General features: G+C 57.7%; 1 protein-coding gene across 1 annotated transcript in view; it reads right to left on the bottom strand.

Moving 5' to 3' along the window:
- Nucleotides 1-1,445: 1,445 nt before the first annotated feature.
- Nucleotides 1,446-25,015, bottom strand: part of SHANK2 (SH3 and multiple ankyrin repeat domains 2) — a 478,101-nt gene continuing 454,531 nt past the window's right edge. Inside the window, exons 22-26 of the mRNA XM_082342199.1 lie at nt 24,467-24,597; nt 22,954-23,065; nt 22,117-22,137; nt 18,284-20,690; nt 1,446-9,576 (exon numbers count right to left, since the gene is read on the bottom strand). Of these exons, the coding sequence (XP_082198325.1) occupies nt 9,006-9,576; nt 18,284-20,690; nt 22,117-22,137; nt 22,954-23,065; nt 24,467-24,597 (3,242 nt within the window). The 3' untranslated portion in view covers nt 1,446-9,005. The remainder of the gene's footprint in view (nt 9,577-18,283; nt 20,691-22,116; nt 22,138-22,953; nt 23,066-24,466; nt 24,598-25,015) is intronic.

The raw sequence follows: 25,015 nt of genomic DNA, 5'->3' as shown, positions 1-25,015 counted from the left end.
GCAGGCCCTGGGGATGGCGGCTGGGGTGGCACAGGCGTCCCGGGCTGGAGGCGGTTCCGACATCGGCCGTGCCCAGGGCGGGCGGGGTGGAGGCGGCCGACGAGATGGCGCGCGAAGCCCCTCGATGCCCGGCCGGTCCCTGTGACCCCTCTGCACTCCGTTTTCCGGCCCATTTCCACCTGGAGCCTGGCAGCGGCTCCCGGGGCTACCTGGGGCCCCGAAGGAGGGCGCAGGCCCCGCCAACCGCGGGCGCCTTTGTGGTCCACGGAGCAGCTCTGCGCCAGCGGACGGCAGAACGGGCGCCTTCTTCCAGAAGCTGGGAATTGAGGTTAGTTAGCCACACGCCCGGTTCTGGGAGAATCACTGCGCTCCCAGCCCCGGCCCTGGGGTATTCCGTCCCCCCAGCCACCCCCCGAGTTCCCCCATGGTGCTGGTGCTTTCCACCTGCCTGGTGCGGCCCATCCTGTGTGAAAGGCCCTTGGCGGGCGAGGGAGAGGGCAGGAGGCGATTGAGCCCGGGCATCGGTCCAGCGCCGTCTGCTTAGCCGCTGGTGAGGGATTTGGGAAGCGCCTCTCTCCCCACCTGGTGACCCACCGCCTCCCTGGGGAGGAGCTGCCACCCCCTCCGCCTGGGAACGGCTCTGATTTCTGCCCCAGCAGCCGCTACTGGGGCAGGACCTGGGAGGCATATCGCTCTAGATAGAGGAGGTGCCTGGTTTCACGGGGTGGCGGGGCCGCAGACGGTTAGGACGCGGGCTGCAGAAACATGGATGGGCCGGGGGAGGATTCCCAGTAACTTTCCCGGCCAGGGGTCAAGAAGGGTCAGTACAGGGGCAGGCAGTGCTCGGGAGGAGTCCCTGGAGGCACTAGGGAAGTCTCTGTCTTTCCCAGGTCTCTGAGGACCAGATGGAAGCTTCAGGAGCCGGAGTGGCTGCAGGATGGCTGCGGTGGGCCCGAGGCTTGAGCGGCAACTAGGGGCCCCTGGAAGAAGGCCTGTGCAGACATTGCCTTTGCCAGGGAGACAGCGGGGCATGAGGTAGGCAGAGCTACTGTTTTCGTGGGGCTTATCTTCCAGAAGTGTGTGTGTGTGTTTGTTGGGGGCAGATAATCAATAAGTAAATTAATAAGCCAATCTGAGGTAGTAATGAGCATCATGAAAAGAGAAAATGGGGAGATGTGAGCGTGTGATTGGGGCGATTCTACTTGAAACTGGTGGTCCACGCCACGCAGAGAGGGGGAAGAACATTCCAGGTTTGGGCACGGAGGAGGCCCAAAGGTGGGGATGCAGCTGGAGCAAAAGGTGAGCAAGGAGGAAAGGCTTGGAGAGGTGGGCGGGCCCAGGTCACTGGGACGCTGGGGGCGCGCGGCTGGAGCAAAAGGTGAGCAAGGAGGAAAGGCTTGGAGAGGTGGGCGGGCCCAGGTCACTGGGACGCTGGGGGCGCGCGGCTGGATGGCAGGGCTGGGAGCCGCGTGACCGTTTCTGTTTGTGTGTTGCCACTGTGAATACACGGCGGCCTGTACTTTGTGTTATACCCAGTCTTCTCCTTTTATGGTCTCCTTCCCTGCCACCATAAAGAGCCCCTACACTCTCCGCTTCGTTCTCCTGGCCGCTGCCAGAAAAAGCTGGTCACTGGTGCCTGTGTGGGAGAGGGAGAGCTGGGCTTTCCTGACGAGCCGGTGGGGTGCTAAAGGTTTCAGGCCATGTGGTTTTCTCCAGGGCCTTGATGTCTTCATCAGGGCCTTTGTGGTCACATTTATAAACTCTTGCTTGAAAAAGGAGCCTTTATTTTTAGCTTGCCCAGATGGCAGGCTCCAAGGCCAAGGGAGGAAGCCGCCGCTCCCTGCCTTTGGCTTTATGTGAAGCTTCAAAGCTGTGTGGGCCTGTTAGACTCATTTTCAAACCCATTCTGCAGCTCGGTGACTCCTTTTCAATTGGCCTTTGTCTCTGCCACTGAGGGGGGTAGTGAAGGGAGAGGAAGGGGCTGCCCCAGTTCTCACTGCAGAAGGAGGCTGCAGGGTGTGGGAGAAAACACACTGGCATCGGGGTCAGGTGCTGTGTCAGCCAGGAAGCTGCAGCTGCAAGCAATAGAGACGGGCTTGGACTGACTTAGGCCACAGAGGAACGCGCTGGGAGGAATTGGGGTAGCTCAGGGCCAGGGCAGGAAGAGTTAATGAGTTTAATGGGCCGGGGCCGCTCCCTCGTTAGGACTCACAGTCTCCAGCTGCTGTGCCCCACGGGAGGTGGCATCTGCCCTCTCTGAGCCTCTGTTTCCTCCTCGGTAAAGGAGATAATCAGCTTTGAGTGGGAATTCTGATGGGAATAAAAGCAGATGCCACGTGTCACGTGGCTCAAAGCCGGGGGTCATTTTACAAATACCATGTCTTTGCACTGTGAAAACCTGGGATCCTGAGGTCCAGGCTTCCCTGATTCTAGCCAAGGGAAGTAAGGTAACCGGGTTGCCTCTGAATTAAATCTCCCTTTTTCACAACCCTGAGAGGTTTCATCTGGGAGGATCCTCCAGCTTGCCCAGCCTCCTGGACCCCTGGCTCTTTGCAGATGCATTTGGAGGGGGGCAGAGTGATGTGTCCTTGTCACCAGTGGTAGATCCTGACACAAGCAGCACTCCTTGGGGTTCCTCCCTACAAGTGGGCGTAGCTGTGGAAGCTCTACAGCACGTCCTGGTCCTGCGCTCGCTGTGGACCTTGGCAAGACTTTGTCTCCTTATCTGTAAAATGGGGCTGTTTGTTCCTGCCTCACGGCTCTGTTAGACACTAGGGGTGCAGTGCTCTGAATGGTGCCTGGCGTGGAGAGATTTACTGTTGTTTCCAGCCTGTACCCCGTCTCAGGAGGTAATGGATTAGACCATTACCACATAGACCACAGCACAGGAGTAATGGATTTCTGCCTTGTGCTGTGGTCTCTTCCCTGGAGCTTTAAGGGCTGTGTTCCCTTCCTGCCCTCTGTGTTCTGGGGTTTGAAGAACACATCTAATTCCGTTTAAGTTCCTTGGCAAGGAAGACTCTGAGTGGGCAGTGGCAGGATGGCTTGAGGTGTTGGAGCCTCAGAACGGGTGTGCCGGCCGCCAGATGCAGGCAAGTGATCAGATGTCTCCGACCTCAGTCCTGCTCACCTGGCTGTTTCCCGGGGCCCCATCTCACGCGGGGCCCAGGGCTGGCCTGCCCGTCTGTCTTGCCCAGCGGCCGTGGTCGGTGGCTCACCCCTTTGGCTCTTGGGCTGGTACATACCTCCAGCAGAGGCCGCAGCAGCGTGTGCAGTAGCGCCCCCTGGGAAACCCGGCCGTGTCTCCCCAGCCACCCCGTTCCGATTCTCCCACGGTGGCTACGTTTGTTGACTGAAATGAAAAAGCCTGGGTATCTGGTTGCCTTTGGCCCGGTGAACAGCAGCACCACTGATCGTCTTGTGAGGCGGAGAGGCACAGGCACCCGGCGGGAGAACCCAGAGGCGTGCCGTGGACACAGCGTGTGGCGTCTGCCCTGCCTCCGGGAGGGTCCGGCCCGCTTGCCGAGGGGCCCCGGAAGACGGGCGGCACCGCCCCGCGGACCTCACTGCTGCTGTGGTTAGTCTAGCCCCAGGCAGGGCAGCGGTTCTTCCTGCACCTCACACCCAGCCTGCACGGTGACGAAGGCTGTGCGGGGCAGCGTAACGTGCAGACGAGGGCCTTGAGACCTCGACCGATGTACTTCTCACATCGTCTTTCTTTTAAAAAACAGACTGTGTGTTGCCACGCCTATAGCTTACGAAAGATGGAAGTAATTCTTTTGTGATGAGTGACCTCAATCACCAAAAACAAACACTTTGTTTATTTTTCACAAAACGTGGAGTTGATGGATCGGTACTGCTGACTTGGATAAGCATTACCGACAAGTACCACTGGGGGGCGACACAGCACGTGGGGAAGTAGGTCTGAAAGCCCAGGACTCTTGGTAAAAATGTCGTTTTCTTATCCCTGGAAGTTCTCAACCATGTTTTGTATTTCAACTAAATGAGAATACTGAAAGTGATGTAGTGGAGAGCACTTTTAATGGAAAATTAATTGATAACACAATCTTATTTCAATTTTCTTTTTATTTTTTTAACTTAAATGACTGTGTATATCCCACAGTCTTATGATGAGGAAGGCTCCAGAATCACGTCTAGGTCTTCTCAACATTTCATTTCTCGAATTGTTTTTTACTTTTCGTTGTGCATTGATATGGGCTTCTCAGTTCAGAAACCAAGGCACTATAACTATTTTATCAGCTACATTGATACAGTGAAGGTATATTTACCCTTTCATTAAATATACAGCATTTGAGTACAATATGGTTTTATGCAGATCAGGTTCAAAACACCCAAGGCACACACTTTGCTTTTTTTTCCTTTTTTTTTTTTTTGTTTCTGTATTTATTTGAAGGCTCATATTAAAGTTTCAGAATTGCTATAAACAAAGAGTTCCAGAGTAGAAGCAATGGACAGTGAATGTTGTAATTTTAAACATAACTCGGTAAAGACTGTGAAACGTAGAAACAGGTTACAGGAACAATAAAGAAACGAAACCACTGATACGGCGTGGATCATAAATCGAAGGGATCAGGTCTGCTGAAGTCTGAGAAACAAGCCTGGAAACTACCCGCTTCCCCACAAAGCACGGGCAGGGCCGTATGCATGCAGCCGCTGTGGTCACCCAGCCACTGTGGAATTGTCACCTACTTGCGTGTGTACGTGGATAGCTACAAATACAGAAGACATTCCAGTTCACTGGTTATTAAAATGCATCAAATAAAGTACAGATAAAAGAAAAAGTCTTCCAGTGTCTATTTTTTTCTTAACAAGACAAACAGATACATTCATCAGGAAGAAGTGGTCTGGAAGAAACCACTGGACAGTGAAGATGGGGGTGGTGGCTAGGGTCTGGGAAGAACCATTGGATGGTGGAGCAGGGGGGGTTCAGGGCGGGTAAACTACAAAAGGTACGAGGCCGAGAAGTTTTCAGGAACATAGAAACAGAGTGGCTGCCGTTCAAGAGGAGAATGTGCCAGAACAGAAGGAACTGTTCAGGAACTAAAGACAGTGACTTTTCACTGCTGTGAGCCGGAAGAGAAGGTTCAGTATTGAAGTTGAAAATATGCTTCCCTCCAGCAGAAGGGATAAGCCCGTGTCTTCCGGGCTCAGTTCTTGGCCAGAAGATGCGTTCTCTTGCCTCGTTCACCGAAACGTTGTGGCTCTGTGTCAGCCGGCGGGGCTGCCTGGCTGGTTCTGCAGACCCCACGGCAAGAAGACCACGGGTGCGGGGAGCCTGTGCCCTTGGGGGGAAGGCTTGCATCCGGCTCGCCCTCCTGGAGGCCCCTCTGCTTCCGTCCCAAACAAACAGGAGCGCCAGTGTTCGCAGACGTCCGCCCGCCGTGACGCTCTCCCAGTTCTGAAAGAATACTCGTTTCCACCCATACACTGAGAAAACTTTAAGGAAGTGGAGCCAAGGCAGATTAGCTCACCGAAAGGCGAATCTTCACTCTTTGAGGAAAGCTACCGTCTGGTCAGCTTCACAGAGGTCAAGTGGCTGGATTGTAAGCTTGGCCACTTGTTGTTTGATTCAGGAAGTTTTCACTGTTTGCAATCAGAACCACAACCTTAGTGCAATAGTATATTTATTATTTTTTGTTTTACAGTAATTTTGGTTGCCATACAAGAGATTTAAGGATTGGGAGAAAGTGCAAATTACAGGAGCTTGTTTTTTCTTTTTGTTTTTAATAAGGTCTAAAAAGAATAAAAGCACAAAAGTAACAGAAACAGATAATGCGAACACGTTACACAAACTATAGTGTGAAAAGTATGTTTCTAAAAAAAACAAACAAAAAAGTTTGTTAATGGGAAAAAATCAATATTTGTGGCCCACACGCAAAAAGTCATTGCCAGATCACCTTGGGTAATGCTTGCTTGTTCAGTAACTCAGAAAAAAAAAAAAAAAATCACTGTTTTATTAACTAAAGTACCACAAATAATTCACTTTGTGATATGTAAAGTTCAGCAAATCAACAGTCACATTGAGTCATTTTTATATTATATGGATTTACTTAAAATGTGCACAGACACCCTGGAGAAGGTATCTTGGCAGGTATACATAATTTACATTTTGAGCAATTTTGGTTTTGTATACACAATATTACAGAAACTAGGCATGTAAATGCAATTTATTTAAATTACAGTATATAACAAAAGTGGATCTTTTTAAAACCTGGAATAGTATTAACATGATCTTTATATGAGCAGTTTAACATCTGTTTCACCATTAAAGGGGGGCATAGGGTAGGGCCTGGTCCTGACATGTCCCAAGGGGGAGAACAGTGGGCGGTGGTTTAAATGAGGAACTATTGCTTTCTGTAGCAAACCTGGCGAATAGAGCTAGAGACTGATTCGTCTTGGCAATGTGTTTATTTTGTCGGTCAGGGCAGGTTCTGATGGGTCCTGTTACTTTTCTACAGTAAGACAGTGTGAAACAACCGATGTCACCAGCTCTTTCGTCTCTCAGTCTGCTTGCTTCCGGTCAGTTGCACGTGACTTGAAGTCTCTCTAAGAAAGGGAGTAGCAGCCAGCTCTCACCTTCTGGTTACCAAAGTTCAGTAACCCCAGCGCCCCCAAGTTGCCGTTGGTTACCGTCTACCCGCGGCCTCCTTTACTCTCGTCCTGTCTAGCATTTTGCCTGGCACCGAGCAGAGAGGTAATACCAACAGTAGGCAAAGGAAAAAAGAGCCACGGTGAGGTGGTGTACTTACTGGATTTTGCAGTATCACCAAATGGAAGACAGATAATGGCCAAACCACCATTTTACATTTTCTGAACTATCGGGCAGCCTCAGCAGGCCACCTGTAGTATCTTGGCTTGAAATTTCTCTAGGGTAACATTTGTTCATCTCATGATGGAAAAATTGAAAGTACACGGAAGTAAAGCGCCTTAATATTCAATTGATTTCAAGTTGGAATGGATCTTTCAGATACAAAGATGGACCTGCAGAAGGTTTTGGAAAAGAAGGTCCGAAACTCAGTTTCCAATTCAGGGGCATGTGGCTGGAAAGACGGGGTGTGTGGTGAGAGTGTGTGTTTTGGGAGAAACTGCTGCATTGTGAATTACAACCACTTTTGAAGAAATAATTGTCCTTCGATGACGAAGTTCTAGCAAAGATAGAAAATATAACACAGCTCTGCTGGTTCAGATGCATCCAAATAAGGTTGATTTAAAAAGGTCATACTTTTATAATTATTCCACAGAAATAGTATTATTAAATCACAAAAGTTTTTTTTTCTTTAACTTTCTAGCACTGAAGTGGCACAAAGGCTGCCTAGTAGACCAGCCACTTTTTTTTCTTAAAATATTGTGCTTATAAACTATCTGTACAACTATTTAAACTTGCAGTAAAGAAAGAGATGATTTTAAATCGCTAAATTTTACGTATTCATTCTAGAGCTGTTCCAGACCTAATCAGACACTTGATTGTGAGCATAAAGAAAAAAAGGAAAAAAAACAAACCATGTTTTTATAATTAGAGATGGGCTAGGCTAGTTCTGAAATCATAATAAAAGCCAAAAACCTGATATTCGAGTTTCTTCCATATGTGGGAGAGCATGCTGACCCCTGACTGAGTGTCCTGTGGCTCGTGTGCCCGTGGCGACCTCCCTTGGACATCAGAGGTACTGTTACAGGGGAGGGGCTCCAGGGGAAAGAATGCGGCGGGGCCCAAGAAAGCCTTGCCGGAGGCCGGACTGGCGGCCCACGAGACCTCTCTGCTCTGCCCTTCCTTCCTTCATCTGCATTGCACCCTCACCCTGGGTTCTGTCTCTGCGCCACACCCGCTGGGTTTTCAAGAAAACCTGCTGTACTATTAAGACAAGCTGGTGGGATTCCTGGACGCTCAGAGGAAAAGGGGAGAAGCTCCTAAGTCCCGTCTTCCTTGGCCTCGGGGGGACAAAGGGGCTGTCTCAGCTGTGATGCTTCCCCTTGGCCGGGCTCAGAACTGGGGGTGGCCGCGGCACACGCCCACCGTGAGCCCTGTGTCATCCTGCGTGTCAAAGTGGTTGCTTGCCTGCTCTGATCTTTGCAGAATTCAACACGCTTTCGATTTTAAAAAAGGCCGAAAGGCAGAGAAGCCCCTTCCCACGCTCCTGGGGAGCTGCTCCTGGCAGACAGCTGCTCCCCTCCTGCGGACACTCTGGGCCCAGCAGCTGCACGCCGGCTGCTTCCCACGGCCAGGTCTCCCTCCTCCTTGGAATCGTGACTTTGTGCTTTGACTAACTCCATGTGACATCTGTTTGGCCACTTTGGAATTATGCTAACAGATTTGCAGAAAGAAAGAAAGAAAGCTAAGCAAAGCTGGGCACGATCCCATTCGGACAACCCACCACTGCCAAGAACCTCATGGCCAGAGAACCACGGGTGCACGTCGGAGGAGACGGGGTAAAGGATCCACGGGAGGAAAGTTTCTCTACCTTCCAAAGGGGCACCGGCTACACACATCCGCGGGCATCTCGCTGCGAGCCAAGTCCAGGAAGGAAAGGAGCACGTGGGCGTGAGTGCCCTCGAGGGGGCCGCAGGCTGAGGAAGGCCTTGCGCCCGGGCCCGGGCGGAGCTGCCGGACGGCAGAGGAGGCCGCGGGAGGTATGTGTCTAGAGTGCAGTGGGGTCTGCCTGCAGGAGCAAGGGGCCCGCGCGGCGGCGGGCATCTCCTGGGCCTCGTGAGGTCAGGTCGCCTGCGTGCAGGAGGCAAGCTGCGCACCTTTCCACCTTAGAAGCTCTCCCTCCCCTGGTCCCCTCTTTGACAGAAACAGCCCAAGGAGCCCACACAGAGAGCCGGGGGGTTGAAGGCCCCTGCTCAGCCACGCCAGGGACACACGGCATTTCTCTGGGTAGCAGGAGACCAGCCCGCGGAACGGGGTTGGCGCTCGCCATCCAGACACTTCAGTGCAAGCCCATCTCTATTTATAACAAGGAGTCTGTAAAGGAAAAGCGCAGCCACCCTTATCTGTCCAGCAGCTGTTTCAGAGCCCTTTCTATGTTCATCCTGTGCCCGACCCGAGTCACGCCCAGGTCTATGAGGTCGTCTTTCTGGAGGTTCGGGAGGTGGCTGCCGTCGATCTCGTTGTCCATGAAGGCCTCTTTATGCTCGCCCAAGTTGAGACTTTCCAGCCAGTCCGCCACGTCTGGTTTGGTCCACAGGTGGACAGGTTTAGTTGTAAAAGGCTTATTGGAGATTGGCTGTTGCAGTATGGAGGGGGATGGCGACCTGCTGCGTCCCGCTGGGTTCAAGCCAAACAGGTCCCCGGGAGGGGGCTGGCTTGGGAGGCCGAAGACATCCGAGAGGGTGGGAGAGGGAACCGCGGCGGCAGCGGACGGGGGCGCAGGCAGGATCTCTTTGTTCAGCTCTGTGGGCGAGACCACGGGGCTGGGGGCACGTCTTGGTCCTGAGGTCCTGCTCTCATAGTCTGGGGGCCGGCTCTGCAGGGTGATGGGCTGGGAGGTCCCAGGGCGAACCGTGAAGGTGACCGTCGTGCTCCGTGTACCTGAGACGGTGCTCATGACCTCTGGGCCTCTGAAACGGCAGCAACAGAGAAAACCATCACAAGTCCGCTCACCACGTCCCGAGGAGGGGGCGGGAGACACCCAAACCACACCAGAGCGTCTGACGGCAGGTGCACCGGCAGTGAGCAAACGCTTTGCCATGCCGGGGGTGGGGCGGGGTGGGGGGACACGAGCGGGAGGCACCAGAGCACACGGGGCGGCCACTCACCGGAGCCTGGCAGGTTGTTGGGGGGGGGGGGGCGGGAGACCTGGAGACGGCCCGAACCAAGTCCTGCTCCCTGGCCGGGGCGTGTCTGTGCCACACCAGTACCGCCTGAGGAAGTGGCATGTTTTGCCTCCATTTCAGCAAGCAGAGGGAGGGGCACCCTTGAGGAGAGACCCTCCCTCTTAACCGCCTGCCAGAGCTGAGGCTTTTTGGCTTAAAGGACAAGCGCAGGGAAGGGCACCGCGCGGGCTGGCCCTGTTTCAGTGCGTGGGAAGCCCCGCGGCTCCCTGGGGGCGCTCACAGACGCCGCCGCGCCAGCGTGAAAGGGTCAGGGTCAGGGTCAGGGTCGGGACGAGGAGCTTTATTCACGGGCGGGAGTGAGCCGGAGCCGGGGCCCCAGTCTGTCTGCGCTCTGGACTGTCCTTTTGCTGCTGTCTGTCTGTTTTCTCTGCCACGGATATACATTTGGGTGAAACTACCAGTTGGTTACCGAGGTGCCTCTCAGCCTGGTGACACTTCCCCACTCGATGCTACGTCGAGTATGGCATCTCCGCGTGAGGAAGCAGCAGCAGGTCTGAGGGGGGGACCTGTGCTGACTCAGGCTTCGATCCTGTCCTGAGGAGGAGCATTTCCAGGGGCGGGGGGTGCACGCGGCTGGGGCCCCCATCCCCCACCGGGCGTTCGGATACGGTTTCCTGGAGGGCCAGGGGCTCCAGGGCCGGATCTGTTACACAGAGGAGACCCCTGTTGAGAACTTCCAGGGGCCTTGGTCACTGGTTGTACTGGTGTACTGGGCACCAGCAGGTAAAGGCAGCCCCAGGCGAGACTCTGAGGATGACCCCTCCGCTACTGCCAGGCTTGTTACTCAGAATCAAGAAACAGGAGCCTTCCTGGTCCAGGGCGTCACCCGCAAGAAGCGGGAGCCACCCCTCCGGTCCCCAGACCTCGGTCCTGGAGAGAGAGAGGTGGGCCGTGCGTACAGCGGGGATTTAGGATTTAACCTGCAAATTCTGGTGCTCAAGTAGGACTGAAAGATGCTCCCCAGTTCCCACTCCGGAGGGCCCGTCTCCCCTCCGTGCCTGCCCCACGCCTGTGGGCACACCTGTCTGGGGAAGGCTCATTTGAACCACTTTGAGACAACAGCTAAGCTGAGGTGGTAAAGCAGCTCCACCCAGAGGGGGTTTGAGTTGTTAATTAGGACCTTCAGGCGGGAGAGGGGTTTTTTGTGAAGCGGGTCAGTATCTCACAGGAGCACGTGGCACTTCCTCTAAGGTGACTTTGCGTGGCGCTGGGCCTGTGACCCTAACTGGGTCGACTGGGGCAGTACAGTTGGGAAGTGACCTTGTTCGTCGGGCTTTGTGAAGCAGAGGCAAGTTAATCCCCCGAAGTGACAGCGACTGCTCTAAACCCAGCAGCCTGTAACAGTGGGCCTCTCTGAGCCAGAGGTGGGTGTCAGCACTACCCTCCTGTGGGAACACCCCAGCGATTCCCAGGTAGTTGGGATGTTTTTTAAAAGGAAGGCTCTGCAGGCAGCTGTGTGTGTCGTCAGAAGCAAACAGATGGGTGGGCAGTGAGAACGAGGGACAGGAGAACACACCAGAGAGAAGAGCTTTCTGCACACGGCACTTACTTCTGTTCAGCACGACCCTCTTCTGTTACCACCCATCATGGGAGCAAATGGAAATGACAAAATGGAATGGATTGAGACAACACTGCAAAATTAATTACAGTTAAAAAAAGAAGCTTTTTTCGATGGATGAAATTAAAGTGATGGCACAGATGCTGGCCGAGAGTCTACCTGTGCTGCTCCTCTTCCGGCCACCGAGTGGAGCGGGCAGAGCACAGAGCTGCCCGGAAGAGAACGCCAAGGGGCGTCGCTTTCGTGTTTAGCATGGGAAGCTCACAACCGTGCCTTCCCTGGCTGGGGATGATGTGAACATAAAGAGAAGCATCCAGGAAAATGTTAAGAAGGAGGATGACGTCAGCCTCTGCTTGAAGTCCCCTGAGAGCCAGCCCAGTGCTGATAGCCAGACTTGGGCTCCCGGGCTGCCTTTGTCTCCTGCAGCTTAGGAAGGACAGATCAGCGTTCCTGGTTGGGGGAGGCCGTGCTTTGCGTCAAGTCTACACCGAGAGAGGAGAGCCCGGCAGCTAATAAAGGGGGTTGTCAGATCTGGCCCCATGCTTGGGGCCACCCACGGCCCTGCGGACTGTCGCCGTGGAAAAGAACCAGCGTGTTTGAGGAGCCGAGTGGAGGCCTGCCCGGGGCCGGTCCACCCTGCCCTCCTTCTCAGCGGCTTGACTGACTCTCAGTTAATCAGGCGGGTATCATTCACTGGATCTCCTGGTTGCAGAGATCATTATGTTGCTAAGCAACCACTGGGTTCCCGGGCGGAACACACAAGAAACTGTTGCCCCGATTTAGAACACAGACACATACACACTCGCACACACACGCCCTCTCTTGGGCTGTTACTCTCTATCCTGCCTCTTAAATCCAATCCCTATGGGAATGTGAGGATTAAAACAGAAATGGAGGGTTAACTGACACCCCGAGAGGCGCCGTTAGTTTATCGGTCAGCTGAGTTGAGTGGGGTCGGGGAAGTGAGGACTCAAGCGGCCTTCCCATGGTGTTCACAAATGCAGTTCGGCTGTCGAGCAGTGACGGGCTGTGGGCCAGAGGCCGCTCAGCGAGCCGGTGCTGGGGTTCCGGACCCGTCCCGCACAAGCCTCTCTCCAGCACGCCCGCCGGACCTCTGCCTTCTAGTGACTGTAGGGTTTTCGTGAGGAACCCCTGTCTTGCGTGTCAAATGGCACTTGTTTCCAAACTGCTCTCTTCTTAGTTTCTATCTTTATAGCACCTGCAAAGGTCGGTGGTTCAAAAGACGGGGAAAGTGGCCCGAGGCGTTAACAGACCTGCACAAGGCCTGAGCCTGGCCCTGGCTCCCGGCTCTGAGCACCGCGAGGCCCTGTGTGTCTGCAGTCCCGGGCCTGGCCCGCAGAACGGCGGCTGGATGTGGGAAGCTGGTTTCCCAGATCAGGAAGTGACGTGACTCGGCCAAGCAGACGGGGTCGGAACTGGGCGGGGGCAGGGGGCTGCCTCGGCTTCAGCAGCCCTCTCGACACATCTGAGCAGGTGGGAAGGCACCCAGTTTCCAGCGGGAGGTACCCATCCCCTGATACACTTTGGCTGACTGGTCCTGGCGTCCAGACTGGGAACTGAGAGCGTGAGAATCAGACTTGAAGGATAAAATGCTGCAGCCGGACCAGAGGAGCCCCTTCACGAACCCGTGTACGAGGAAACAGGCGACAGCGAGCTTCACGACCACCCTCCCTGGTGTCCACCGCCTTATCCACGATTCCAGTCCCTGACACTGCCTGAACGTTTCAGTTGCTGCCGTGAAATGGTAAAGCCTCCGTGACGGCGCTGAGGTGATGAAAGTGCCATTAAGCAGCTTCTGTTACCGAGTCAGCTTTGAAGTCTGTGCTTTGGGGCCGGCTGGGCAGAGGTCATTTTTTAACAACCCAGACAGATTTATTTTAAAACCAAGAGGCTCTCAGGATAATACTGCGGAGAGCCAGCGAGGAGCTGGTGCCACTGGCCAGGCCAGGCAGGGGCAGCCAGAAGCCGGAGGGCATCGCCTGAGAACCGGCTGGCGCTCCCCTGCAAGCGGCCCGGACCCCCCGGGGGACCTGGAGCGCCGCCGTTGCCTCCCGGAAGCGAAGGCCAGTCTGGGTGAACCAGAGGGGCTCCCGGGGGGTTGAGCCGCTGCCGGCACCCTGGACGGAAGCCAGTGGGTCCCCCGCAGGCATCCGCTCACTGCTCTGACCCTCCTCCCAACAGCCAGAGAATGAAAGCCAAACCCACACCGACCTTCCGCTCCCCTGCAGTGCTGACAAAGGACAGATTTATCTTGCTTCAAAAACGATGCCGGGGTTTCCTAGGTCAAGCCCCTTTGTTTTGGGTCAAAGTGCACGTGTCAGACTCCATCATCTACCCGCTGTCTCCGGAGCAGAGGCCCCGGGACCCCACATGGGCCTGCTCATGGGCTCCCATGTGTCACTGTGACCCACCTGACTGCATAGCTGCTGGGTCACCTTCATGAAACGAGAGTCAGTCCAGGCCGAGCCTTTGCTCGAGCCCTCGATGGCTGCCACCACGCAGACGCAACCCAGCCCTTCCCCTCGGCGCGCGGGGCCCCTCGGGGACCCTTCCCCCGCCAGCCCTCCCTCGGGTCTGGCCAGTCTCTTCAGCGTGGAGAGCACTTTCCAGTGCCTGGGCTTCGTGTTTGCTGGTCCTGGTGCCCGGGATGCTCTGCTCCTGCATTTCTGCCCAGCTGGCTCCGTTGAGTACTTCAGGTGGTTCAAATGCCACTTCCCTAAGGAGGGTCACCTCCGTCCTGCCCATGGTCGCTGACTCGTTGGGACATCTTCATCCCTTTGCAGTGCCTGCGCACTTTGGGTTCGTCTTGTTTATTATTTATCCATTCCTCCTTGCGAATGTAGCCCTTCAGAGGAGGAGAGACCTTGAATGTTTTCTTGTTCAGTGAGGAATCCTGGGGCCCAGCCCGATGCCTGGCACACTGAGGTAGTCAATAACCCCTGGTCCAGTGAACAGTTTGTGACTAAATCTGCGCCCAGCTTCCCGGGGCCCTGGCCTCGTTGACTGTGCACCCCTTTTGTTACTGTTCCCCCTCAGGCCTGACCCTGGGCTCCTACAAAGAAGCCCTCAGGAGGCCACGGGGCTGGGCTCTGGCTCATTTGGCTTCCCAGCTCTGTACCTGGGGAACCTCACCCGGCTCTGTGACTTTATGGAAAACACCAGGTGCCCTGAAACGAGGGGAGCGCTGCTCGTGTGTCTAGAGTTCCAAAGGGCTCGGCCCGGCGGGCCGCCCGCTGCAGGGGAAGGCCGTGCTCGCGGGTGTCGGCAGTGCTCTCGCGCCTCTCCGGCCGCTCGCGGTCATCCTCTCGCGCTCTGAGCTTTGCAGGGAAGGTCCGGGCCTGCAGGGCGCCAAGCGCCTGTGCCGGGCCTCCAGCCCGTGGGGCAGCTTGGGGCGGTGCTGAGTCGGAGAAGCAGCCGATCACCCCAGAGGCCTCGTTCTTAGGAGGTGTTTCCGGATCAGGACTGGGGGGACGCCGCGAACGCTAGGTAGTAAAGAAAATGACGTGATCGTCTTCTTTTCGCCAACACGTCTGTAGTCAGGATGTCGGCAGAGCCCGTGTCGTCCCTGATTTCGGGGGACACGTGATAGCAGAAACCCACGCACGACTCAGGTTAAGTCAGATGTACCCCAGTAAACAAGGGCCTAGTCGCTCAATGTCCTCTTCTTCCTGACCCTGCCTGGGGTCACCGCACCTCAGAGTTAAGAAAGAACCCGAGGGCAAAAGTAACTTACAAAGGGGCAGGGTCACCTGAGGTTTCTGCCCTCTTAGCGGACAAACGATTGTGGAGCAGCTCAAAAAACTGTCCCTTTCTTTGGCGATCGAACTTCTTTCTGTGGAAATGGGGTGTTTGCACTGCTGCTTGTCTGTCGTTTCAAAGAGCATGGCCGGTTTTCAGTTTTCCCTAGAAAAACTCATTTCTTTTCCCTTACTAGGAATTTCCTTCATCCAGTTTCGTGCCTCATGTTGCCCAGGGCCATTCACAGCTCGTAATTTGTAGATGCGTTTAAAAGTAGCGATGAGACACCCAAGCAGGTGAGCCCTGGCTGGGAGTGTCCTGGGCTTTGTCTGATGCCTGAATGGCTGAATCCCAGGCCTCTCAATGAAGGCACGACCCAGCGAAGCGGAGGCCTGTCCCAGGGAGTGAGTGTGTGTGAGAGAAGGAGAATGTAGTTGAGTGCTGCCTGCTCATGAGAAGGACCTGGTGCCCGGTGCCCGGTGCTCGGTCACCCGCTCCGGTGGCTCTGCCGAGCAGCTGCCCCCTGCTTACCCTGGTCAGTCCACCTCCTGGCTGCAGCTCACGTCCACTGGGCTTTGCCCGATGAGGCCGTGAGATCGGAAAAGCCAGAGTAGGCAGGCGAGTGTCCAGCTTAGTGCCTGCAGTGACTGACCTTTCTCCTTGTCCTTGGGCCTCAGGCCGACCTATTCCTGGTCCAACTCAGTGTAGCCCTTAGCAGTGAGTAGGGAAGGGGAGGGGAAACCTCCTCGGGGAGGTCACCAGTGCTGGAGGCCGCCTGGTGACCACCCTTGCAGATTATCAGTCACCAGGTAAGCAGAGAAGACTTCTGGGTGCTCAGCTGGACTCAAGGGGGGTTCCGAAGGCCTGAGAATAGCCCTGCCCCGGTGAGCTCGGCCCTGCGGATGTTCGGTTAGGTAGCAGCGCCTTTCTTCCAGGCTAATCCCTGGCTCCAGCGAGAGGGGAGGAGTCGAACCCTGAGGCAGCTCCGTAGGTCGGAGTGCTTCTGTGCCTTCCAGCCGAGTGCCTGTGGCCAAGGGCTTCACCTCTCTGACCCCCGGTTCGCTCATCTGCACCGTGGGAGCAGGTTCAGGCCCTGCCTCTGGTGCCTGTGCCGCACGATGCCCGGCATTTGGTGAGTGCATAACATGCCAGCTAATGCTTGTGCCGTGATGGACTGGGGTATGAATAACAGAAGAGACTGGAGGTGGCTGTTCCTGGCAGCTGAGCTTGGGTCGGACAGAATCGGTCTTGCAGCTGCTCTCAAGAAGTCCGACAGGATTCTGCCTGCTGATCCCTGCTCTGAGGCCCCTCCCACCCAGGGAAACCCTAGAGACCCCTGCAACTCGGAGACCCCCTCTCCTGTGAGCCCCAAGGAGCTCACCCAGCCAGGAGAGGAGCTGGGGAGGCCTACGATCTGAATGCCGTTCAGAGGCCCCTGGTCTCCTGGGTGGGAGTGCTCCGGGGAGCACGGTGCCGTGCAGGCTGCCCCACTGGCCCGAGCAGCCCTAGAGTTGGTGCCCTTCTGCATCTTCCATACTTCAGACATCGCTAGCGGTGGGAAGTGCCAGTCAGAAGACCTTGGCCTGGTCCTGGCTCTGTCTTCTGCTGGCTGTGCACATGGACAAGCCGCTTGGCCTCTCTTGAGTCTCCATTTCCCCTTCTGAAAAATGGGTATAATTATACATGCTCTCCAGCAGCTGTTAGAAAGATTACTCACCCACGTCCAAGTGTTTTGTAAAATATGAAACACAGCGATAAACATCTTCATTGTTGTACTTCCACATAACCTAGCAGCTAAAGACCGGTACTATTACAGGACGGAGCCAGTTTTAAACATTGCCTTGAGACTTTCAAGCACGTAATACTTGCAGGTATGTGTGTACGTACGTCCACCGGAAACGGGGAACTTGTAAGGAATCTCTGTTCAGCTGGGGTGCTCTTTGAACGCCACTACTGATGGGTGCCCCATTAAAGGACGGTGGCGTCGGCGTGCTTCTCTCTACCGAGACTGGCCCATCGACATTCCTCTGAGGAGTAGTGGGAGCTGTCCCCGTAACTAACTTACACCCACACCGAACGATAACCGGGAAAATTGTGGCTCTCAGCCTGCTCGCAGGACCCAGCCGTAGTGTGACATTGCTATTAATGGACTTAGATGTTTGAATCAAACGCCTGCCCAGAAGGAGTATGAAGAACAACTTCGTCAGTTGAGATGATGAAACCTGAGAGTAAACATCAGTGGGGGAACGTGAAGAACCCTGCTGCCTGGGGACCCGAGAAGTGGTGTGTGTCTTGGTTGAAGGAAACCGAGAACTGTGAGTGATGGCCGGAGGCACCGGGCTCTGGTGGGGATCATCCACCAGCTACAGGCAGGGGGTTGGGGGCCTGTTACAGTGTGGTGTGCCTTGACAGAGCCCTGGGGTTGGGTTTAGGACTGGCCCCCCATGTGCGACCCCCGGTTCCTAGGCAGTGCCTTACGCTCTGCCTGATGTTGTGAGCACCCACGTGGGGAGGACCGGATGCTTTTCTTCCACGATGTCTGCCCTGGGTCAGGATGGGCTCCGGGGTTGCGTTTCACTCTGAGCTCACTAGTGGATCCGCAACCCGGCCCCTCCCCGGCCTCAGACCAGTTAGTGATGGGAGGAGGGCAAAAGAGCCCCTTACGCACATGTGACCACACACACGCTGCTCACTCGACCCCCGGCCGGTGCACCCCTCCGCTGCAACCCCTGGGTGAGGCTCCAGAATGGCCTTTGAGGGGTCCTGGCCAAGATCTGGAGGACGCGGGAGGAGAGAGCAGGGCTCCTCCTTGGAAGCCAAGGTGGGGATGGCCTGTGTGGCTGTGTCTCGTCACGTGTCTCTACGCGGGGGCCACGTCCTGCCGGGCCAGATGTGCTCAGCTCTGCTGCACCCTCAGCTCTGCTGCACCGGCGTCCAGGGGACGAGAAAGGAGCACGTGAGTGTACGACAGAGGCGGCCGACACAGAAGGCTCTAGGAATTTCCCTCTCCGTGTCCGCTGCCGTCGCTCCCAAGGGCATTTCCTGGTCAGCACTGGCTGGGACGGGAAAGCCCGGCTCGGGATGGTCTGCGCCCACGCCGGCCGCGGCACTTACCTTGGAGCGAGGCTGGCAGGCTTGGTTCCCGTTGGCGAGTCCAGTCCTTCCCCCGGCTTTGCCGATTTCTCTCGGTTCATTTGCTGCAGGATTGAGTTCAACTCACTAATCACGTTCGCCTTTGGGCCGGAGAGAATTGGGCTTTTGACCTCCGAGATGTCACCCCACAGCCTGGAGGTCCTCGGCTGGATAACCTTCGTGGTCCCGGGCTGGGCCCCGCCGGGGGGCGGTGGGCGTGCCGGCGGGGGGATCACAAAGCTGTCCACGTCCTCCTCGAGCAGCGCGTCGTGGTAAAGGGCGTTGCCTTTGTGAATTATGGGCTTCATTTTTGGCTTAGGAGGTACTGGGGGTTTGTCAACCGTAAACGCTTGCCCGTCTGCGTAGACCGTGCAGGTGTCCACGTTCTCCCCGCCCTCGGAGGACAGGGTAGAGATGCTGGACACCGTGGAGATGGTGCTGGTCGTCTCGAGGTGGTGGTCGCTGCTGCTCCGGCTGTCCGCCTCCTCGATGCCGGAGTCTGTGACGGCGTCCAAGCTTTCGGGGGGTGGCAGGAATGAGGCGGGCAGACAGTTCGAAAGGCCAGCTGGCTTCTTACTGTCCGCAGAGTTGGTGGGCTGGCTGGAGTTCAGCGAAGGGGACTGGGGGGCGTCGTTTTTCTTCTGCTTGACCAGGTCTGAGAGTGCGGGGACAGAAGCAACGCGGTCATCGGGGATATCAAAACTGTTCGCAAATTCCAGGGGGGGAGGCAATGGCTCTGTAAAAATAAAATCCTCATCCAGATCCACGGATGCCAGAGGTGGGGGAGGGATGCGGAACGGCAAGATCACCGCCTCCTCCACGGAGCCCGCCGCCACGACGGTCCTGCCGGGCGCGGCGGCCGCGGGCTCGGGGCCAGCGGGGATCGGTAAAGCACCTTCAGTTTCGGGAACACCTTCTGGCACCTCGGACGGCGGGCGGTCCGGCTGCGTGTCTGCGTCGGCATCCTCCTCCTCCTCCTGCAGGAAGTCGTCCGAGCGGGCCGCGTCCGCGGTGTGGACCATCAGCAGCCCGGCCGACTTCTGCTGGGACGCGTCCGCGATGCTGACGAGCATGGCCTTCTTGTCGTCCCTCCGCTCCTTGCCCAGGTCCGTCTCGTACTTGTTTTCCGTCTCCTGCCGCCTCAGGGGCCCCCGCGTGTTCTGCCTGGTGACCGGAGGGAAGCCCGCTTCCCCGCTGGGCCGCATTTTGGTATCGATGTAGAGAGGTTTGTTGAGGTCGGCCTTGGGGGCCTCCCCCTTGGGGCCCTGCTGGGACTCCTTCAAGGCTCGGTCCCTCGCGGAGAGCGCCAGGGCCAGCGGGGAGCTCGGGTCCAGCAGCCTCCCTGTGAGCGGGTGGACGTAATTCTCGGGGCCGGCCGCATTGCTGCCCTTGAGGGGAGCTGCAGGGCTGCCCTCGGGCCCCTTGGCTTTGGATGTGGAATTCAGTGGCCTGCCGGCCTCACCCTGAGCTCCGGCCTCGCCACCACCCACGAAGTGGTTCTCGGGCTCCCTGGTCGCTGCCCCTGGCGTGGGTGACGACAGCTGCTCGGTGCCGTCCTCCTCGCCGAACCCGCCCTCCTCGGGGAACGTGGAGGGCCGTGCCTGGGGGGCGGGCGGCCCCAGGCCCACGTCCTCGTCCCCCAGGTCGGTGGACAGGAAGGCCGGCGAGTTCCTCCTGGCCTCCAGCCGCTTCTCGCGGTCGCGGACGGCCCCGGCGATGGCGGCGGCGAAGGGGCTGCTGACGGTCAGGCTGTCGTCGGGCCGCAGCTGGCCCGGCTGCTCGGAGGCCTGGGGCTCGATCTCCACGCTGCTGCCCTGGCTGCTCTTCCCGCTGCTGCTGGTGGAGGGCTCCTTGACGATGATGGTCGGGATGGGGATGGAGCACGTCTTCTCGGGGCTGTCCTCCACGTTGGACTGCTTCACCAGCATGCCCTTCCGCCTGGCGGGCTTGGCGGGGACGTACACGGCTTTGCTGGCGATCTTCCCGACCTCGGAGTACGGGTTTTCGGGCATCTGGCCCCTCTTGCCGCGGAAGTTGGCCTGGGCGGCGGCGTGGCGGCCATAGAGGTCCCCAGAGTCCAGGGAGTAGCGGTCCAGCTCCCCCCGGAGGTACAGCCCCTTCTCCCTCATCAGGGCGGCCACGGTGTCGGAGCGAGCCGCCGGGGACACCTTGGCGGCGGAGTTCTGATTGAACGCGGGCTTGATCGTCCCGTAGACTCTGGGAGTTGGGGACTTGGGGCAGTTGTAGGCGGTGGGGGAGGGTGGTGGAGGAGAGGGGGGCACTGACTGTGGCGGGGGGGGGATGTCCTCGGAGGTGTCCGGCATGGACAGGCTTCTGGTGAACTTGAGCATCGGAGGGGCCAGAAATTGCCGCTCTTCCCCCGTTATTCCTACAAGTAGAAGGCAGGTTTAGATATAAATCACGGCAATAACAAACACCCCACTAAACTCCTAGGATGGTGCGACACGCTGTGTCTCTGCAGACTCACAAAGAATCACGATGCACACTCGTTCACAGAATGCAGCACAAGCCACGATGCCAAGAGGTCACGTGGCCCATTCCGAGCCAAAAAAAAAAAAAAGAAAGAAAAGGGAAAGGCCCCAGGAGGCACGGAGTGCGTGCTGTTGAGATGGTGCCCAGGGCTACGGGTGCGAACCGGGGAGGGCGCGTGACTCCCCGGGGTTTGTGTGAGCGTGTGTCGGGGGCAGGGGTGGCCTGCATCAGGGGGCACCCATCCCTTCAGGCTTGGCCAGGGCCCCCGGCGGGTGTTTTCGGGTTTGGGACTGAGGCTGTCGAGCTGCATGTCGGAAACGAGGGCACAGGGAACACAAGTGGCTGCACTGGCTGATGGGACGCGGATGGTGCCATTGTCCCGGGGGCATCGGAGCACCGATGTCCTGCAGGTGCTGCAGGTATGCGGGGAGGCCTGGCGCCCTCGAGCAGAGCCCTGTGCCTATGGGGACCCTGGGGTGGCCTCGCCCGCGCGACAGGAACCCGTTTTGTTGCCTGACTTCTCTGGGCCCCCTAAGGGTACTGGAGCTCCCCAGGCCCTCAGGAGGATGGCTGAGCGGCCCTGGCAGGAGAAGGTGCTGCAACACGCCCAGACCCTCTAACCCAAGACCCCAACCCAAGCCGGGAGCAGGATCCTGACCAAACACTCGGCCGCCTGCCCCAGCGAACCCCTCTGGGTCCTAAGACCCTCTGGGCTGGGCTGAGAGGCCCGGTGGTTTACCATGGTCCCCACTAACCACAGTCCGAGTTGGAGGACTGGACCTATGGAGCCCGTGGGTGTTGGGTGAGGGAGGGTGCTGAGGGCCCGCAGGGGCGATGGCCGCATCCGGCCGCGTCGGGCCCCAGAGCTCTGGTGTGTCCACTGGGTGGACTTCCAGATTCTTTCCAACAGTTCAAGATATAAAAACATCAACAGAACGCACTCCGGACACGGGAAGCGGCACACAGACACGGATGCTGACAGACGTCAAGTACGAGGGTCTCGCGTGGGGGGCGTGCAGGTTTTTCAAAGAGGTAACAAACAAAACGAATTACTTCAAATCAAAAAAGCTCCTAGGACAAACTACAGTAATTTATTCCAGTGAAAACTGCCATTCGATAAGGGTATTTCAAATTTCACATGCTCCTTGTGGGAGGGCGTTTTGGCAGCGCCAGGCTGGTTGCTCAGAGGCCTTCTCGCTGAGCGCGCATGCGTGCTGGCTGCCTCACAGTTAGGTTCGCGAGGAGCCATAATTTAAGAATACGCCTTCTGGAGTAAACGGTCACGTTCACATTACAGAGGCCGAACTGTAAGGTTCACTAACCTGATAGAAAGATTCTGCTGTCTGACGGGAGGAAATCGACTGTTATTAAGCAGTTAGAGAGCCAGGGGCAGGAGATGGCGTGTGCGCTACTCTGCGGTGGCCCCGAGCTCCTGGGGGCACTTTGGGGACCGGCAGACGCCACCTCCGCCATCCCTTATCGTTTAGTTCCTGCCAGCTGCCACCCCCCCAAACTACCGACAGAGGCGCCAGGTCTGAGACCGCAGTGCTGGACACAGAGCGGCGCCGCGTCCCCCAGTGTCCGGCAGTGGCTTTAGCTTCTCTGAGAATTTACACGGTAAAGACAGTGCTGGATTATCTCACAAAGGGGCTGTCTGAAGGGGTCACGTTTACCTTGCCTGGAACAGAATCAGCAGGAAAAGAAGGTAGCAGTTTCCCGCAGCGCACAGTACGTTGTACTCGCAGAGCGCGAGAACCTGGCCCAGCCACCCTTAGAAGTGTGTCCATCGAGCTCATCCACAAAGCGTGGCAGTGGCCGTTCGCAGGGGACCTGGGCCCACCCCGCCGGCCCACTCTAAACACGCAGGGCGGGGGCGAGGGGCTTCCTGGACGTCACCTGCCCACCTCCACCTCCCTCCTGACTGCAGCCCCTCACCCTGCTGGTATTATCACGGATACTTGGCTGGTGAGGCTGGGAAGCCACCCTGGATTTGGTACCCAGAGGGTAGGAGAGTTTCAGACGGCTCAGATGGTCAAGGCCTCCCTGGGGGTGAGGCCGGGTGCCCGCCCTCTGGTGGGCGGGCCTGGGGCCACTGAGGGGCACTGCCGAGGGTGCTGAGAGCCAAGGGGCACCTTTGCGGGTGTGGCCACGCTGCTTACCTATTGATTTTTGCCTTCGCATCGTACCTCGAGGGAGGCCCAGAAATGGGCCTTTCGGGCTCCCAGGAACAGTGGGCGTCATCACGGCGATCCCCTGGCGTTCGTACACGGACTGCAAACCAGAGAGCCTGGGGTGAGCCGTGTCAGACCAGCGCCACCCACGGCAGCCGGACACGGACGCCCTGGGCAGTGGACACCTGTCATGGGGCTTCCCCCAGCTGCTTCTGGGAGCACCTCGGTGTCCAGCTGAGGCTGACGACGGGCCCCACCAGCGTCCAGGACCCAGACGGGGTCCTGTCTGCCCTCAAAGGGCGAAGAGCCCTGCTCAGCGGAGCTGTGGTCTGCCTGACATGGACTGAGAATGGCCAGGACGCGTGTCCTGTAGGAAAGAGCACCTGGCAGTGGGCAGTGGGGTCCGACCTTGGCCACGTCCGCCTCCGCAAAGTGGGCTGACCACAGTGGCCCAGAGCGGGGGACAAGCCGAGCGCGGTGCCCTGGGGCACGTGGGCCCCGCGGCAGGCGGGCTGCCCGTCCTTCCTCCTCTGCCTGGTCCGGGAGGAGACTTGCGCGTCCCTCCTTCGTTTTGCAAACAGCTTCCCTGTGCGGCCCCCGCCCAAGCCGCTGCTTCCTTGACCGGAAGACAGGTTGCTGGCCGGCCTCACCTCGCGGCGTCGGAGGGCCACTCGGAACAGCCGGGTGCGGAGCCCAAAGGAAACACGCGTGCGCGCGCCCAGGCTGTTCCAGCGAGACCCAGTCTCACCGGGCTCTGGGCGTCTGCCCGGTCCGGGGCTTGGAGGGTGTCTGGAACGAGCTGGGTACGGGGTGCCGCAGGGGGGGAGGGGTCGGGATGCAGGGCCCTGGAGGAGCCGCCCGGGCCTTCTGGAGATGAGGGGAGGCAAGGGGCATCCTGTATCATGTGCTACGCAAACGCGTCGCATGGAACTCATGATATTTCTGGGCATTATTAGGAAGAGGCGTGGTTAAACAGTCAATCTGAAGTGGATTCAGAGAAGATACAAAGTCAGTAAGTAATCGTGACAGGTGGTGCTCAGACCGGCAGCAAGCACGAAGCTGGGGTGGAGAGGGCCACGTCTGGAACCTGAGAGAAGCAGCCTGCCCGGAGGACGGGCGGCTCTGCCAGCCCGTCGTGGCCCGTGGTCTCTGCTGACCGCCCAGGGAGGTCACAGCCCCTGGGAATAACGGTGGCCTGAGACCTTGGAGGGGCGGGGTCCCAGGCGTACGCAGAGGCCCTGCTCCCTGGGGCGGTGGGGTCGGGCCTCATCCGCCCCAGAAGGCTGCTTCGCTCCGGGTGGCCTACGGGAAGGCCCCCGGGGCGAGTTACTGAGCCGGTCCCGCGGTGGTCTGTCCCCCACTGCGGGTCTGCACTGGACTGGGGTGCCTGCCACGTGCACGCGGGTTGGGGCTCCGGGTCTGGACGCTGGGGAGGGTGAACGGCAACCACGAGGTCTGCCCACGCCAGCCGGCCGCCCGCTCCCCCGGCCCGGCCACTCACGTTCACGTCCGAGACGGAGGGGAAGCACCGGCTGGTGGGCCGCTGCTTGATGGTGGCCACCCTGGACTCCACTGCCACGGTCTCAGCAGTTCGGGATGGCTTGGAGGCTGGGACTATCTCATCAGGTTTATCTGCAACGTGAACGTGACCGTCAGGACGGGCGTCAGTGACCGAAGCCGCAAAACACAATCGGGCAAGGGGCTGAGTTAGAAAAATGCCCAAGTGCCTTGTGCCTTTTCACAAAGCTTTTATGGTACAAGTAGTTTGTCGCTGTGGTGTGGAGCACGCAGGCCTCTCGGCCACAAGCGTTGACACTGACAGGACCTGTTCCCCAAGCCGTACCCCCCCACCCCCCGCCGGGTGCACGTGGACAGGAGGGGAATGAGACCCTTGCGGAGGCAACGCAGCCTCAGCCCCGGAGGCCCTGGCACTCAGAGGGCATCGCTTTGTTCATACTAGCGCGGTTCATTCTTGCTGGTGGGAGCTAAGTCAATGTTTTGAACTTTTTTAAGAGCTCAGAGGTGTGGCTCCTTTGAAACTCAGCGCAGT

The sequence above is a fragment of the Balaenoptera borealis genome (assembly GCF_965194805.1).
Source record: "Balaenoptera borealis genome assembly, chromosome: 11".
In the NCBI taxonomy this organism is placed as follows: domain Eukaryota; kingdom Metazoa; phylum Chordata; class Mammalia; order Artiodactyla; family Balaenopteridae; genus Balaenoptera; species Balaenoptera borealis.
This window is presented reverse-complemented; position numbering and strand designations above follow the sequence as displayed.